The sequence below is a fragment of the Oncorhynchus tshawytscha genome, linkage group LG01 (genome assembly GCF_018296145.1).
Source record: "Oncorhynchus tshawytscha isolate Ot180627B linkage group LG01, Otsh_v2.0, whole genome shotgun sequence".
In the NCBI taxonomy this organism is placed as follows: domain Eukaryota; kingdom Metazoa; phylum Chordata; class Actinopteri; order Salmoniformes; family Salmonidae; genus Oncorhynchus; species Oncorhynchus tshawytscha.
In genome coordinates, this window is record NC_056429.1 from 848,408 (window position 1) to 863,489 (window position 15,082).

Sequence of the window (15,082 nt, forward strand, 5' to 3'; positions counted from 1 at the left end):
CAACAAATGTTGCTGAGTTAAAGCAGTTCTACATGGAAGACTGGGCCACAATTCCTTCAGAGACATGAGACTGGTCCACAACTACAGGAAGTGTTTGGTTGGTCCACAACTACAGGAAGTGTTTGGTTGGTCCACAACTACAGGAAGTGTCTGGTTGGTCCACAACTACAGGAAGTGTTTGGTTGGTCCACAACTACAGGAAGTGTTTGGTTGGTCCACAACTACAGGAAGTGTTTGGTTGGTCCACAACTACAGGAAGTGTTTGGTTGGTCCACAACAGGAAGTGTTTGGTTGGTCCACAACTACAGGAAGTGTTTGGTTGGTCCACAACTACAGGAAGGGTTTGGTTGGTCCACAACTACAGGAAGGGTTTGGTTGGTCCACAACTACAGGAAGGGTTTGGTTGGTCCACAACTACAGGAAGGGTTTGGTTGGAGTCATTGCAGCTAAAGGTGGAACAACCAGTTATTGAGTGTAAGTGGGCAATTACTTTTTCCACACAGGGGCATTGGGTGCTGCAATTACTTTTTCCACACAGGGGCATTGGGTGCTGCAATTACTTTTTTATAGCTTTGTTATTTAAATAAATATGTAATTGTTGTTTTATTTGTTCACTCAGGTTCCCTTGATCTAATATTAGGTGTTGGTTGAAGATCGGATAACATTCAGTATCAAAAATAAGCAAAAGTAGAGAAAATTATAAAGGGGGCAATACTTTACTAACATACGGAATTATTTTAAGGACAAACCAAGGATAATTTAGCTATTTGATTTAGAATTTTAAAGACCACTTGAAGGATCAAAAGAAATAAAAATATGTATTATTTTCTATTAGCCCATAGAAACACATTGCATAACAGTTTCACTACATCCTACAAAACAATCTAAAGGAAGTTTGTTCTGAAGTGTCTGTATCTGAGAGATAGAAGATCAGGAAACATCTAGTTTTTACATCTGGCAAATAAAACCAATCAAATCGTGGAACACTCACATTGTCCTTCAACAGTTTACTGGTAGGAGAGTTGCTTTCCAGAAGTTTCCTCTTCGTCCGTCTGTGAACAGCCAGCGGAGAGCTGTAGGAGATAAATAACATTCAGTCTCAACTGACAAAAACACAGCGTTATAATTAAGCAATAATACCTGAGGGGGTGTGGTATATGGTCAATATACCACGGCCAAGGGCTGATGTTAAGCACGACTCAACGCGGAGTGCCTGTATACAGCCCTTAGCCGTGGTTTATTGGCCACATACCACAAACCCGAGGTGCCTTATTGCCATTATAAACTGTTTACCAATGTAATTAGAACAGGAAAAATACATGTTATGTCATACGCGTAGTATACAGTCTGAAATATCACGGCTGTCAGCCAATCAGCATTCAGGGTCGAACCACCCAGTTCATAATGTAAATTATATCAGTTAGACGAGAGCTTCTGTCTGTCAACAGCCAATGGAGAACTGGAAGACATTGCATTATAGATGTATCATTAATGATAAGTAGGCTGTGTAGAATAGGCCTGTCCCAAATGACACCCTCTATCAGGGATTATCAACTAGATGTATCATTAATGATAAGTAGGCTGTGTGGAATAGAGCTTTGTCCCAAATGACACCCGCTATCAGGGATTATCAACTAGATATATCATTAATGATAAGTAGGCTGTGTAGAATAGGCCTGTCCCAAATGACACCCGCTATCAGGGATTATCAACTAGATAGTATCATTAATGATAAGTAGGCTGTGTAGAATAGGCCTGTCCCAAATGACACCCGCTATCAGGGATTATCAACTAGATGTATCATTAATGATAAGTAGGCTGTGTGGAATAGAGCTTTGTCCCAAATGACACCCGCTATCAGGGATTATCAACTAGATATATCATTAATGATAAGTAGGCTGTGTGGAATAGAGCTTTGTCCCAAATGACACCCGCTATCAGGGATTATCAACTAGATATATCATTAATGATAAGTAGGCTGTGTGGAATAGAGCTTTGTCCCAAATGACACCCGCTATCAGGGATTATCAACTAGATTCAGCCGTGAGATTATTTTCTTCAGCGGATTGTTCAGGGGCTGGAACATAATTACAAATCATTTTTAAATCAGCAAATTGACCTCAAGAAGCACAAACAGATGTTTTATTGACTAAAACAATCATCTTAAACCTTGATAACATATACAGTGCATACAGAAAGGATTGTTTTTCACCCCTCAATCTACACACTCAATCCCCATTATGACAAAGCAAAAACAGATTGATTTATTTGTAAATTTATTACAAAATATTACATTTACATACATTTTCAGACCCTTTGCTCAGTACTTTGTTGTAGCACCTTTGGCAGCAATTACAGACTCAAGTCTTCTTGGGTATGACGCTACAAGCTTGGCACACCTGTAGTTGGGGAGTTTCTTCTTCTCTGCAGATCCTCTCGATCTCGGTCAGGTTGGATGGGGAGCGTCACTGCACAGCTATTTTCAGGTCTCTCCAGAGATGCTCGATCGGGTTTAAGTAAGGGCTCTGGCTGGGCCACTCAAGGACATTAAGACTTGTCCCGAAGCCACTTCTGCATTGTCTTGGCTGTGTGCTTAGGGTCGTTGTCCTGTCGGAAGGTGAACCTTCACCCCTGTCTGAGGTCCCGAGGGCTCTGGAGCAGGTTTTCATTTTTTCAAAATCTAATGAAGACAGATGTCCACTCTAGCTGGAACACATTCCTCGTCTACTTTCCTTCTTAGAATTTAAAAAGCATTTCTAGCTAGATACTACTTGTAACTGATGTGTGTCAGCCTGTCAGTTACCGTCTGTCCTCGGTGCAGTTATTTATACGTGCCTTCAGAATAAATGTCCCACAAGCGGTGGGAGTTCAATCATTACACAAAGGCCAGTATTCATTGGTCTTTTAATTTGAATAACAAATACGTTGATCAAACCTTTACTATCGCAAACTCGTCGCCTCTCCAGAGCCCGTTGGGGAGTTGCAGCGATGAGCCAAGAATGAAAAGGGGGGTATGTAAAGAAAAAAGTATTTCATAAGAATATTTCATTCATTCAGATCTAGGATGTGTTATTTTAGTGTTCCCTTTATTTTTTTGAGCAGTGTATAACCATATACAATTTCAGAAGCACATGTGTAAGAATGATGGACTGTACCATCCCCACAGCCTCCACAATGGATCAGTCCACTCAGAGAGGAGCCAATCAGGCAATTGTCTTGAACACCATGATATTTTTACGCTTATTTTTGGGGCGACTGCTCAACTAAAAGAAATCTCGGTCAACCAGCAAACAGCCTATCGACCAAACAAACGACCAGTCGACTAAATGCGATCAGCCCTAAAATTCATGAGTTGCACACTAGAGCAAAATGTTTGGCAACAGAAACCATTTTGCAATACAAATTAGGGTTTTGCTTGGACAAATTCAGTTAGGTCCCTCCACGTTCTGTTCAATTTGCTCCCATTTGATTCTTAGTGAAAACACCCCAGTTGGCAAACAGTAGCAAATGACAAGACATTGTAGGGTCATCCTGCTAATGAATACTCACTTGTCCAGACTCCGTAGATGCTCTCTCACCTTCTGCACATGTCCTAGCTTGGTGTCGTTCACTACAAAGTCATCACACCTGTAACTACAGAGAGAGAGAGAGAGGTCAACGCCACACCTGTGACAACAGAGAGACAGGACTGGCTGTATGCAGTAGAGTCACTATGCCGTAATAAGTACGCAAGGGCCAAGATGTTTCTGAATCCTGTGCCACAGTTCTTCTCAGGTAAAGTCACTGCACAATGGCCTCTACTAGTCTAGCAAACACAGCTATCAAGCTAAGTGGCCCACTCACCAGAAGAGACTGTAGCTGCTACAGACCAGGTGGTCCACTCACCAGAAGAGACTGTAGCTGCTACAGACCAGGTGGTCCACTCACCAGAAGAGACTGTAGCTGCTACAGACCAGGTGGCCCACTCACCAGAAGAGACTGTAGCTGCAACAGACCAGGTGGCCCACTCACCAGAAGAGACTGTAGCTGCTACAGACCAGGTGGCCCACTCACCAGAAGAGACTGTAGCTGCTACAGACCAGGTGGTCCACTCACCAGAAGAGACTGTAGCTGCTGCAGACCAGGTGGCCCACTCACCAGAAGAGACTGTAGCTGCTGCAGACGAGGTGGCCCACTCACCAGAAGAGACTGTAGCTGCTACAGACCAGGTGGCCCACTTACCAGAAGAGACTGTAGCTGCTACAGACCAGGTGGTCCACTCACCAGAAGAGACTGTAGCTGCTGCAGTCCATGCAGACCAGGTGCTGAGCGTTCTTCTCCTGCTCCTCACATCTCTTCTGACCAGCACCTCCCGTCACCTGACTCTGGCTGTCCTCATAGTGCTGCTTAGCATGAGCATTCACATACCTGGAGAGAGAACGGTTGACTGCATTAAACACAACACATGCACTCAACTACAGTTTTACATCAGTTAAGGTAATATCACTTTCGCAATAGTCACATGGACCTTCATACGCATCTAAAAGCTGGAATGGGTACTGTCGAAAGAGATGACCAACTATCTACTGCGAGTAGCTACAATGATTGCATGTCAATACTAACCTCCCACAATGCACATTGAGACAGGTGAGACATACCCAAGGACTTTTGTTTGACCTGCAAACTAGAGAGAAGAGACGTTAGACGCCATGTAACATTAGGACATTCATAGCTCTCAAACCCTTCTTCGCCGTATGTAGGGTTTTCAGAGGTTACATTGGCCCACATTTGGCTCCTTATGAACCAGTGTTATCCCCACTTATTTTTCCCCACGATGCGTATTAAAGTAGTGGCGAGAGGCACACACAGCTTGTAAAATAATGAGGATACTAGGCTACTTTATATAAAATATATATATTTTATATATTTCACCTGCCTGGCAGAATGATATCCTGATTATTTTACAAGCTGTGTGTGCCTCCAGTTCATGAAATACGCTTCCTCCCCACCAGTTAGGCTCACACAGGTTTTCGGAGCATGATAGATCGCTAATTAGAGCAGGTGGCCACTTTTCCCGACTGTCTCAGTAAATAAGCGATGTAACGTGGAGATATGTGGTTGGGGACAAGATGGCGGAGTGAGTGGTCGCATTAAACTGAACTCCTGAACGTTAAAGTGAATTCAAGCCATAATTTGAGTTTCACGACGAACTCAGTTAAAATTGTTTTTTTTTGTCTTTAAAAAAATATTTAAAAAATATATATATAGTTTGATGGTTTGGGTTGTAATTCTTTTGTCCAAGACAGATGGGTTATCTAGAATCATTTACCCAAGTCGGGCACTTTTTCTTCTAATAACCTAAAAAAAAAAAAAGTAAATTCTGTTAAATTTAGATTTGTTTGGAGGAATTAAACATTATATTTGGAAATCACAATTAGTGAAAGACTATGATCATGGAGGTTAACAGGCTATTGATTTTGAGTCGTTACTGGGAGCTTTTAGAATTAAATGGTTGAAATGTCTGTCTAATCCTACCTCTGTGGTATCATATCCCTAACTGTTTAATAAACTTGGACTTAAACTCCTAATGAAATGGGATTTTGACCCTAGCAAATTAAATGTCAAATTGTTTAAGTTACACCAGCAAATGTTATTTTTCTGGAAAATTATAATCAAGCACAATTTTTCCCCCCACAAAACATTGATTTGGAATAATATAGTTTTAAAATAGGAAATCCATTTTCAAAGGCCTTTGGTTTGACAAGAGTATTCATTTTGTATTTTTTTTAAATTTTTATTTCACCTTTATTTAACCAGGTAGGCTAGTTGAGAACACCTTTATTTAACCAGGTAGGCTAGTTGAGAACAAGTTCTCTTTATTTAACCAGGTAGGCTAGTTGAGAACAAGTTCTCTTTATTTAACCAGGTAGGCTAGTTGAGAACAAGTTCTCTTTATTTAACCAGGTAGGCTAGTTGAGAACAAGTTCTCTTTATTTAACCAGGTAGGCTAGTTGAGAACAAGTTCTCTTTATTTAACCAGGTAGGCTAGTTGAGAACAAGTTCTCTTTATTTAACCAGGTAGGCTAGTTGAGAACAAGTTCTCTTTATTTAACCAGGTAGGCTAGTTGAGAACAAGTTCTCTTTATTTAACCAGGTAGGCTAGTTGAGAACAAGTTCTCTTTATTTAACCAGGTAGGCTAGTTGAGAACAAGTTCTCTTTATTTAACCAGGTAGGCTAGTTGAGAACAAGTTCTCTTTATTTAACCAGGTAGGCTAGTTGAGAACAAGTTCTCTTTATTTAACCAGGTAGGCTAGTTGAGAACAAGTTCTCATTTGCAACTGCGACCTGGCCAAGATAAAGCATAGCAGTGTGAACAGACAACACAGAGTTACACATAGAGTAAACAATTAACAAGTCAATAACACAGTAGAAAAAAAAGGGGAGTCTATATACAATGTGTGCAAAAGGCATGAGGAGGTAGGCGAATAATTACAATTTTGCAGATTAATAACACTGGAGTGATAAATGATCAGATGGTCATGTACAGGTAGAGATATTGGTGTGCAAAAGAGCAGAAAAGTAAATAAATAAAAACAGTATGGGGATGAGGTAGGTAAAAATGGGTGGGCTTTTTACCGATAGACTATGTACAGCTGCAGCGATCGGTTAACTGCTCAGACAGCAGATATTTGAAGTTGGTGAGGGAGATAAGTCTCCAACTTCAGCGATTTTTGCAATTCGTTCCAGTCACAGGCAGCAGAGAACTGGAACGAAAGGCGGCCAAATGAGGTGTTGGCTTTAGGGATGATCAGTGAGATACACCTGCTGGAGCGCGTGCTACGGGTGGGTGTTGCCATCATGACCAGTGAACTGAGATAAGGCGGAGCTTTACCTAGCATGGACTTGTAGATGACCTGGAGCCAGTGGGTCTGGCGACGAATATGTAGTGAGGGCCAGCCGACTAGAGCATACAAGTCGCAGTGGTGGGTGGTATAAGGTGCTTTAGTGACAAAACGGATGGCACTGTGATAAACTGCATCCAGTTTGCTGAGTAGAGTGTTGGAAGCCATTTTGTAGATGACATCGCCGAAGTCGAGGATCGGTAGGATAGTCAGTTTTACTAGGGTAAGCTTGGCGGCGTGAGTGAAGGAGGCTTTGTTGCGGAATAGAAAGCCGACTCTTGATTTGATTTTCGATTGGAGATGTTTGATATGAGTCTGGAAGGAGAGTTTACAGTCTAGCCAGACACCTAGGTACTTATAGATGTCCACATATTCAAGGTCGGAACCATCCAGGGTGGTGATGCTAGTAGAGCATGCGGGTGCAGGCAGCGATCGGTTGAAAAGCATGCATTTGGTTTTACTAGCGTTTAAGAGCAGTTGGAGGCCACGGAAGGAGTGTTGTATGGCATTGAAGCTTGTTTGGAGGTTAGATAGCACAGTGTCCAATGACGGGCCGAAAGTATATAGAATGGTGTCGTCTGCGTAGAGGTGGATCAGGGAATTGCCAGCAGCAAGAGCAACATCATTGATATATACAGAGAAAAGAGTCGGCCCGAGAATTGAACCCTGTGGCACCCCCATAGAGACTGCCAGAGGACCGGAAAGCATGCCCTCCGATTTGACACACTGAACTCTGTCTGCAAAGTAGTTGGTGAACCAGGCAAGGCAGTCATTAGAAAAACCAAGGCTACAGAGTCTGCCGATAAGAATATGGTGATTGACAGAGTCGAAAGCCTTGGCAAGGTCGATGAAGACGGCTGCACAGTACTGTCTTTTATCGATGGCGGTTAGGATATCGTTTAGTACCTTGAGTGTGGCTGAGGTGCACCCGTGACCGGCTCGGAAACCAGATTGCACAGCGGAGAAGGTACGGTGGGATTCGAGATGGTCAGTGACCTGTTTGTTGACTTGGCTTCCGAAGACCTTAGATAGGCAGGATGGATATAGGTCTGTAACAGTTTGGGTCCAGGGTGTCTCCCCCTTTGAAGAGGGGGATGACTGCGGCAGCTTTCCAATCCTTGGGGATCTCAGACGATATGAAAGAGAGGTTGAACAGGCTGGTAATAGGGGTTGCGACAATGGCGGCGGATAGTTTCAGAAATAGAGGGTCCAGATTGTCAAGCCCAGCTGATTTGTATGGGTCCAGGTTTTGCAGCTCTTTCAGAACATCTGCTATCTGGATTTGGGTAAAGGAGAACCTGGAGAGGCTTGGGCGAGGAGCTGCGGGGGGGGCGGAGCTGTTGGCCGAGGTTGGAGTAGCCAGGCGGAAGGCATGGCCAGCCGTTGAGAAATGCTTATTGAAGTTTTCGATAATCATGGATTTATCGGTGCTGACCGTGTTACCTAGCCTCAGTGCAGTGGGCAGCTGGGAGGAGGTGCTCTTGTTCTCCATGGACTTCACAGTATCCCAGAACTTTTTGGAGTTGGAGCTACAGGATGCAAACTTCTGCCTGAAGAAGCTGGCCTTAGCTTTCCTGACTGACTGCGTGTATTGGTTCCTGACTTCCCTGAACAGTTGCATATCACGGGGACTATTCGATGCTATTGCAGTCCGCCACAGGATGTTTTTGTGCTGGTCGAGGGCAGTCAGGTCTGGAGTGAACCAAGGGCTGTATCTGTTCTTAGTTCTGCATTTTTTGAACAGAGCATGCTTATCTAAAATGGTGAGGAAGTTACTTTTAAAGAATGACCAAGCATCCTCAACTGACGGGATGAGGTCAATGTCCTTCCAGGATACCCGGGCCAGGTCGATGAGAAAGGCCTGCTCACAGAAGTGTTTTAGGGAGCGTTTGACAGTGATGAGGGGTGGTCGTTTGACTGCGGCACCGTAGCGGATACAGGCAATGAGGCAGTGATCGCTGAGATCCCGGTTGAAGACAGCGGAGGTGTATTTGGAGGGCCAGTTGGTCAGGATGACGTCTATGAGGGTGCCCTCGTTTACAGAGTTAGGGTTAGACCTGGTGGGTTCCTTGATGATTTGTGTGAGATTGAGGGCATCTAGCTTAGATTGTAGGACTGCCGGGGTGTTAAGCATATCCCAGTTTAGGTCACCTAACAGAACAAACTCTGAAGCTAGATGGGGGGCGATCAATTCACAAATGGTGTCCAGGGCACAGCTGGGAGCTGATGGGGGTCGGTAGCAGGCGGCAACAGTGAGAGACTTATTTCTGGAGAGAGTAATTTTCAAGATTAGTAGTTTGAACTGTTTGGGTATGGACCTGGAAAGTATGACATTACTTTGCAGGCTAACTCCTCCCCCTTTGGCAGTTCTATCTTGACAGAAGATGTTATAGTTGGGTATGGAAATCTCTGAATTTTTGGTGGCCTTCCTGAGCCAGGATTCAGACACAGCAAGGACATCAGGGTTAGCAGAGTGTGCTAAAGCAGTGAGTAAAACAAACTTAGGGAGGAGGCTTCTGATGTTGACATGCATGAAACCATGTGATTTGGTAGACAACCCTGGGGAGTTCTTACCATTTGATGAGTTCATTGGTACATTTCAGGTTAATATTACTCAGAGAGAATATATGAAAGGTTTGCAAAGCAATTCCACTTCCTTTACTTGGACTTAAGAACACTTTGTTATGAGGTTGTTCTCTCTTTTCCAAGTTTACAAATGAATGACTAAACTTTTTGGATTAAAAAAATGCAACAATAAGTGGATATGATTGGCAGTTAAGTAATTTTTGGTGATTATAATTATATAATGCTATGGAAGGGACCAACCCATGTTATGGTCAAATGCGACTACCCTTTGCCTTACTTGCCCAGTTATTCCAAAAGTTAAACTAATTTTACAATATTTTCTTACATCTATCCTGGAAATTATTTCTTGCACAAAAGATTCCATTTTGACCAAATGCCTCGTTTCTTCTGTTCCTCGGATTCAGAATCTAAGGAGCATTTATTTTTTTCATGCCACCATTCTAGGTAACTATGGATTGAAAGTCATGAACGGTTGTGTATAAAATCTCCAGAATTACCCGTTTACCTTTGATGATGTTTAAATGGCATTACGCTTATCCTTGTAATTCCGATCATAACTATTTTTTAAACATTATTATTCACAAGTTTAAATGGGGTGGAACATGTCCTTATTTTGTAGGGTTTTGTTTCTTCTTCATTGAACTGATAGAATGTTATAAATCCCTCCAACTTGTGAAACTTAAAAAGTTGGAAAAATGATTAGAAGTCATGTCTCAATGTCTGTTAATGACTCATTGCCTTGTCACATATTAATGATGTCCTGGTGTTCTATTACTTCATTTTTGTCATTGTATTCGCAGGAATGTCCCTGTATTGATGTGTAATATTGTTATTGTTGCAATAAATAAATAAAAACATGGCGATATGTCCGTGTGGGAACACCAAACCCTAACAATGCGAGTAGTTTTTTTTTTTTTAAATACGTTTTTGGAAACGCTAATGGTGTTAATGTTTAAATAAGCGTCCGGGCTCTTAACGACAACTCGACCGGTCAGAAGATACTATCAAAGATGTGTGTAACTAAATCAAGAGAGAGCACAGCCTGTCGTTTCCAATGGGAGCAAATGAGTCAGAGGGAAAAACAAGAAAGGAAGTGGGCAGAGTTAAGCACGAGATAGCGAGATCCTATTGGCGAGTTCTAGAATATATCTGCATATTTCCGTTAGGGAACGCCTCCTCTGACGTGCCGAGTGTGCAATAACTAAATTCGCCTTTCCACTCCTAAACAACGCAATTTTAAACTTTTGCAAAAGGTAAAGTCTACAAAACTTAGTCCACTCTGTTCATAATATATTTTAGTTTGGGGAAATTAAAACTGTATTGACATCAAACGTTTCAGCAATGATAAAATGTGCAAAATGTCAGCCAAACTCCATCTAGTTCCATCTTCTCCCACTGCCGGCCAGTGGGCTTCCTCTCACTACCATATTTGTGTGAAGCGGATGCTTCACATTTATACATCCGATTAAATATCTGCCTCATTATTCTCTATGTGATACTACCGTTAAGCGATGAGTGTTAATGTTTAGACTAGTGTCGGGGGTCTTAACGCAACTCCCCCGGTCAGGAGATACTATCGTGAATAGGCGTCAATGAATGGGGCAGCACATTCACACGCCATGAAAATAGATGAGTCACCATCAAGTTGGTTTCAGTATAGAAATATCTGAATATTATTAAATCAATGAAGGCGCATCGCATAGCGTTGGTGCAAAATGTGTAAAAAAAAAATGTGTGCGGGGCAAATAACTTCACAAATCAAGAGACAGCCAGGGGAAACTGTAGAAAAACAAGTCCTAGTCAAGACAAGTAGCTAGTTAGCTGACTAAATGTAGTTGTTAACGTTAGCTACCAGAATGAAATGTATACTAACTCACCGCTGCAACACCAGGAGGATGGGGAACCATGGGGGAAGCTTGAGGAATCTATGGTAATGCAAACATTGGAGTTCAAATGAGGGCACTCCATCAAACTAGATTAGGGTAGCTAGCTAACGTCTCCCGAGTTTCAGCAGTGTTGTTGCGCTAGCTTACGTAGCAGCTTTGGCAAAAGATAGCTAATTAGCTGTTGTGTCGTGATTAAATTGTTGCTTAATTAGCGAGCTAACGTAGCAACAGACCATATTATAAATAGATGTATTAATTTATCTTCATTTGACACCATTTCGATGGGAGCCACGATCAAAACAAAACCTATCACGTCCACAAAAAAAGAAAGTGTAAACGAGTCAAACGCTCCAAAAACATTTAAGAGAATTTAGAGGAAGTGACGTTTTAGCGAAAACAACTCGAGTTGTTAGTGATTGGTTAACCGTGTTATCCGTCAACATCCCGCTTTCTCTCAGAGGTTAAAAACTAAATCCGTGTTTTAATTGGCTCCTGCGTGACCTCCCTATTATTGGAAGGGTTTTATTGTCCAAAGCAGAGGGTCTGTCACGTTTTGTTTTACCCTGCCCCATCCTTATTTGTAGCTGATCAAACCAGCAAGGATATCAACACAACTTTTCTAGACTTTATATGGGAAAATAAACAACACAAACTTGAGAAGCCTGTAATATCAAACCAAAGAGCTGATGGTGGGCTTGAAGTACTAGATTTCATTGATATCAACAATACCTTTAAAGTAAACTGGATCAAATATGTTTAACTCTGAATCTTTATGGTACTTCATTCTAAAACTGGGTGGTCTTACATTTGTGTGGAAGTGCAACTATTCTCTAGCAAAATTACCCATCAAACTGTCCAAATTTCATGAACAAGCCCTTTTAGCCTGGAAACTATGTTATGGCCACAACTTCTCCCCACACAAGGCACTTCTGTGGAACAACAAAGATACTGAGGTTAAAAACAGTTCTTTGTTCTTCCCTAAGTGGTTTGAAAGAAATATTATATTTGTGCTTGATCAATTTGATAAAGAAGGAAATATACTTTAGCAATAAGGCCTGAGGAGGTGTGGTATATGGCCAATATACTATAGCCTAATAGATGACTTAATTGTTTTCTACCAACAGGAAAGAACGGTTAGTATAGCATGCCAAACTGACCCCTTGGTGCCAGAGTGTTCCTGTGCTGCGGTAGAGCTCAAGGCCCAGCTAGATAGCGCTCACTGAGATCAGTGAAGACCAGAACTACACCACAGATGAAGCTGACGGAGAGTGAGATCAGTGAAGACCAGAACTACACCACAGATGGAGCCGATGGAGAGAGAGAGATCAGTGAAGACCAGAACTACACCACAGATGGAGCCGATGGAGAGAGAGAGATCAGTGAAGACCAGAACTACACCACAGATGGAGCCGATGGAGAGAGAGAGATCAGTGAAGACCAGAACTCTCTGTATGAACCTGAGAGCTCAGAAGCCAAGACATACTTTTGAAGATGAAAGATCCACAATACATAGTCTGATAGAAAGCTTAAGGAGTTCAATGTCAATGTCTGCAATGAGCCAGGATGTCGAGCAGGTGTCATCAGTTCATCCCTGAAAATACATGGTTTTGCCATCACCATGGAGACCGTGTGTTGTGGGCCACAGGAGGAAGTGGGATCCCCAGACCAGAGTGGGAAAGTTGTTTGCAGGGAATCTGTTGGTGCCATCAGCAGCCTTCTTTACTGGCGGGCTCCTGCTCCATATTTGTGGAAACATGTCACCTCCTCAGTCTGGTGTCCATGTCTCTGTGACGGTTCACAAGCCAACAGCACCATGTGCCAGAGGTTAACTACATGTTGACCCAGCACACAGAGGCCATTCTGGATACAGTTGGTGACAGTCCACTAATCGTATCTGGAGACGCACGGTGTGATTCACCCGGCCGTTGTGCCTCCGTTGGCTCTTACACCATCTCAACTTCCCCCAGGAGACTGTTCTTCCGTTGGCTCTTACACCATCCTGGACTCTGCTTCCCAGGAGACTGTTCTTCCGTTGGCTCTTACACCATCCTGGACTCTGCTTCCCAGGAGACTGTTCTTCCGTTGGCTCTTACACCATCCTGGACTCTGCTTCCCAGGAGACTGTTCTTCCGTTGGCTCTTACACCATCCTGGACTCTGCTTCCCAGGAGACTGTTCTTCCGTTGGCTCTTACACCATCCTGGACTCTGCTTCCCACCTGATCCTCCCCCAGGAGACAGTTCTTCCGTTGGCTCTTACACCATCCTGGACTCTGCTTCCCACCTGATCCTCCCCCAGGAGACTGTGCATGCGATGTGAGGAATAGTTACTGTTTGGAGACAGAGGGATTAGAGAGATGTCTGCAACACATTGAGGTAAGCTATAGCCTAACCTATATTTTGTTACCTAGCCTAAGGGTTGTAAGTGTGTATTTGGTATGTTTTTACGTTTGTATGAAAAGTTTCACAAATTAGTTGCTTTTTTTAGACCTATACATGCCTCTTGTAAGACCCTATGATCTGTGAAGTGTACATGATACAGACAATGTCTTCGTTTCATTCTTCTTCTTATAGTGGGCTCTAAAACATGGAATATATCTAGATTCTGGAGAAAAAAATCACTTAATGTTTGAGACATTTAGCATTATCTCAAAGACCGTCGTGAGAGTTAGTTTTACCCTTGAAGAGGATGTAGGTACCTTTAGGATAATAATAATAATAATAATAATAATAATAAAATCACTATTACTAACAGGCCCATGGATGCAGTATTCAAACCCTGGCCACTGACAGGCATCCAAGTGTGAGGGTGACCTTGAGGGACTCACCTGCTGATATCTGGCATGAGCATGACCTGTGACCTGGTGGCCGTTGGGAAGCCAGAGGTAATGTCATATATTTTATAGTATTTTTTAAATATTTTTTTTTATAATATATTTATATATATATATTTTTTTACTGTATTATTGACTATATTTGTTTTACTCCATGTGTAATTCTGTGTTGTTGTTTGTGTCTAAGTGCTTTGCTTTATCTTGGCCAGGTTGCAGTTGTAAATGAGAACTTGTTCTCAACTAACCTACCTGGTTAAATAAATAACAAATAATAAATAAAACTATGATTTGTGTAACTTATATCTGTCTCTAGGACAATCCCAGCAGACTCTCCTGAGTGCCCAAAGAGAGAGAGTGCCCATCACTTTGGGGCGGTGGGCTGGTGTTCCGAAAATGGATAAGGAGCAGGCCATTCAACAGCGAATTCAAAGATACACACATCTATAAATACATAAATGTACAGTGCCTTGCAAAAGTATTCCTCCCCCATGGCGTTTTTCCTATTTTGTTGCATTACAACCTGTAATTTAAATAGATTTTTATTTGGATTTCATGTAATGGACATACACAAAATAGTCCATATTGGTGAATTTCAATGAAAAAAATTACTTGTTTAAAAAAATTCCTAAAAATAAAAAACTGAAAAGTGGTGCGTGCATATGTATTCACCCCTTTGCTATGAAGCCCCTAAATAAGATCTGGTGCAACCAATTACCTTCAGAAGTCACATAATTAGTTAAATAAAGTCTGCTTGTGTGCAATCTGTGTCACATGATCTGTCAGATGATCTCAGTAGATATACACCTGTTCTGAAAGGCCACCGAGCCTGCAACACCACTAAGTAAGGGACACCACCAAGCAAGCGGCATCATGAAGACCAAGGAGCTCTCCAAACA

The 15,082-nt window shown here is 42.3% G+C and overlaps 1 protein-coding gene and 1 long non-coding RNA gene across 3 annotated transcripts in view; one reads left to right on the forward strand and one right to left on the reverse strand.

Moving 5' to 3' along the window:
• The window catches only part of usp3 (ubiquitin specific peptidase 3), a 29,211-nt gene extending 17,486 nt beyond the window's left edge, over positions 1-11,725 (reverse strand). The window contains exons 1-5 of one of the 2 annotated variants that reach the window (XM_042325720.1): positions 11,346-11,725; positions 4,603-4,656; positions 4,264-4,407; positions 3,550-3,633; positions 992-1,073 (exon numbers count right to left, since the gene is read on the reverse strand). In XM_042325720.1, coding sequence (XP_042181654.1) covers positions 992-1,073; positions 3,550-3,633; positions 4,264-4,292 — 195 coding nt within the window. In that variant the 5' untranslated portion in view covers positions 4,293-4,407; positions 4,603-4,656; positions 11,346-11,725. Of the gene's footprint in view, positions 1-991; positions 1,074-3,549; positions 3,634-4,263; positions 4,408-4,602; positions 4,664-11,345 lie in introns of both variants that reach the window. The other variant, XM_024405704.2, reaches the window with a different exon arrangement.
• Positions 11,726-12,488: 763 nt separating this feature from the next.
• On the forward strand, positions 12,489-14,700 carry LOC112237095. The gene is made up of 3 exons (XR_002951343.2): positions 12,489-13,728; positions 14,108-14,237; positions 14,500-14,700. It is a non-coding gene; the product is annotated as an uncharacterized LOC112237095 (long non-coding RNA).
• The last annotated feature ends 382 nt before the right edge of the window (positions 14,701-15,082 follow it).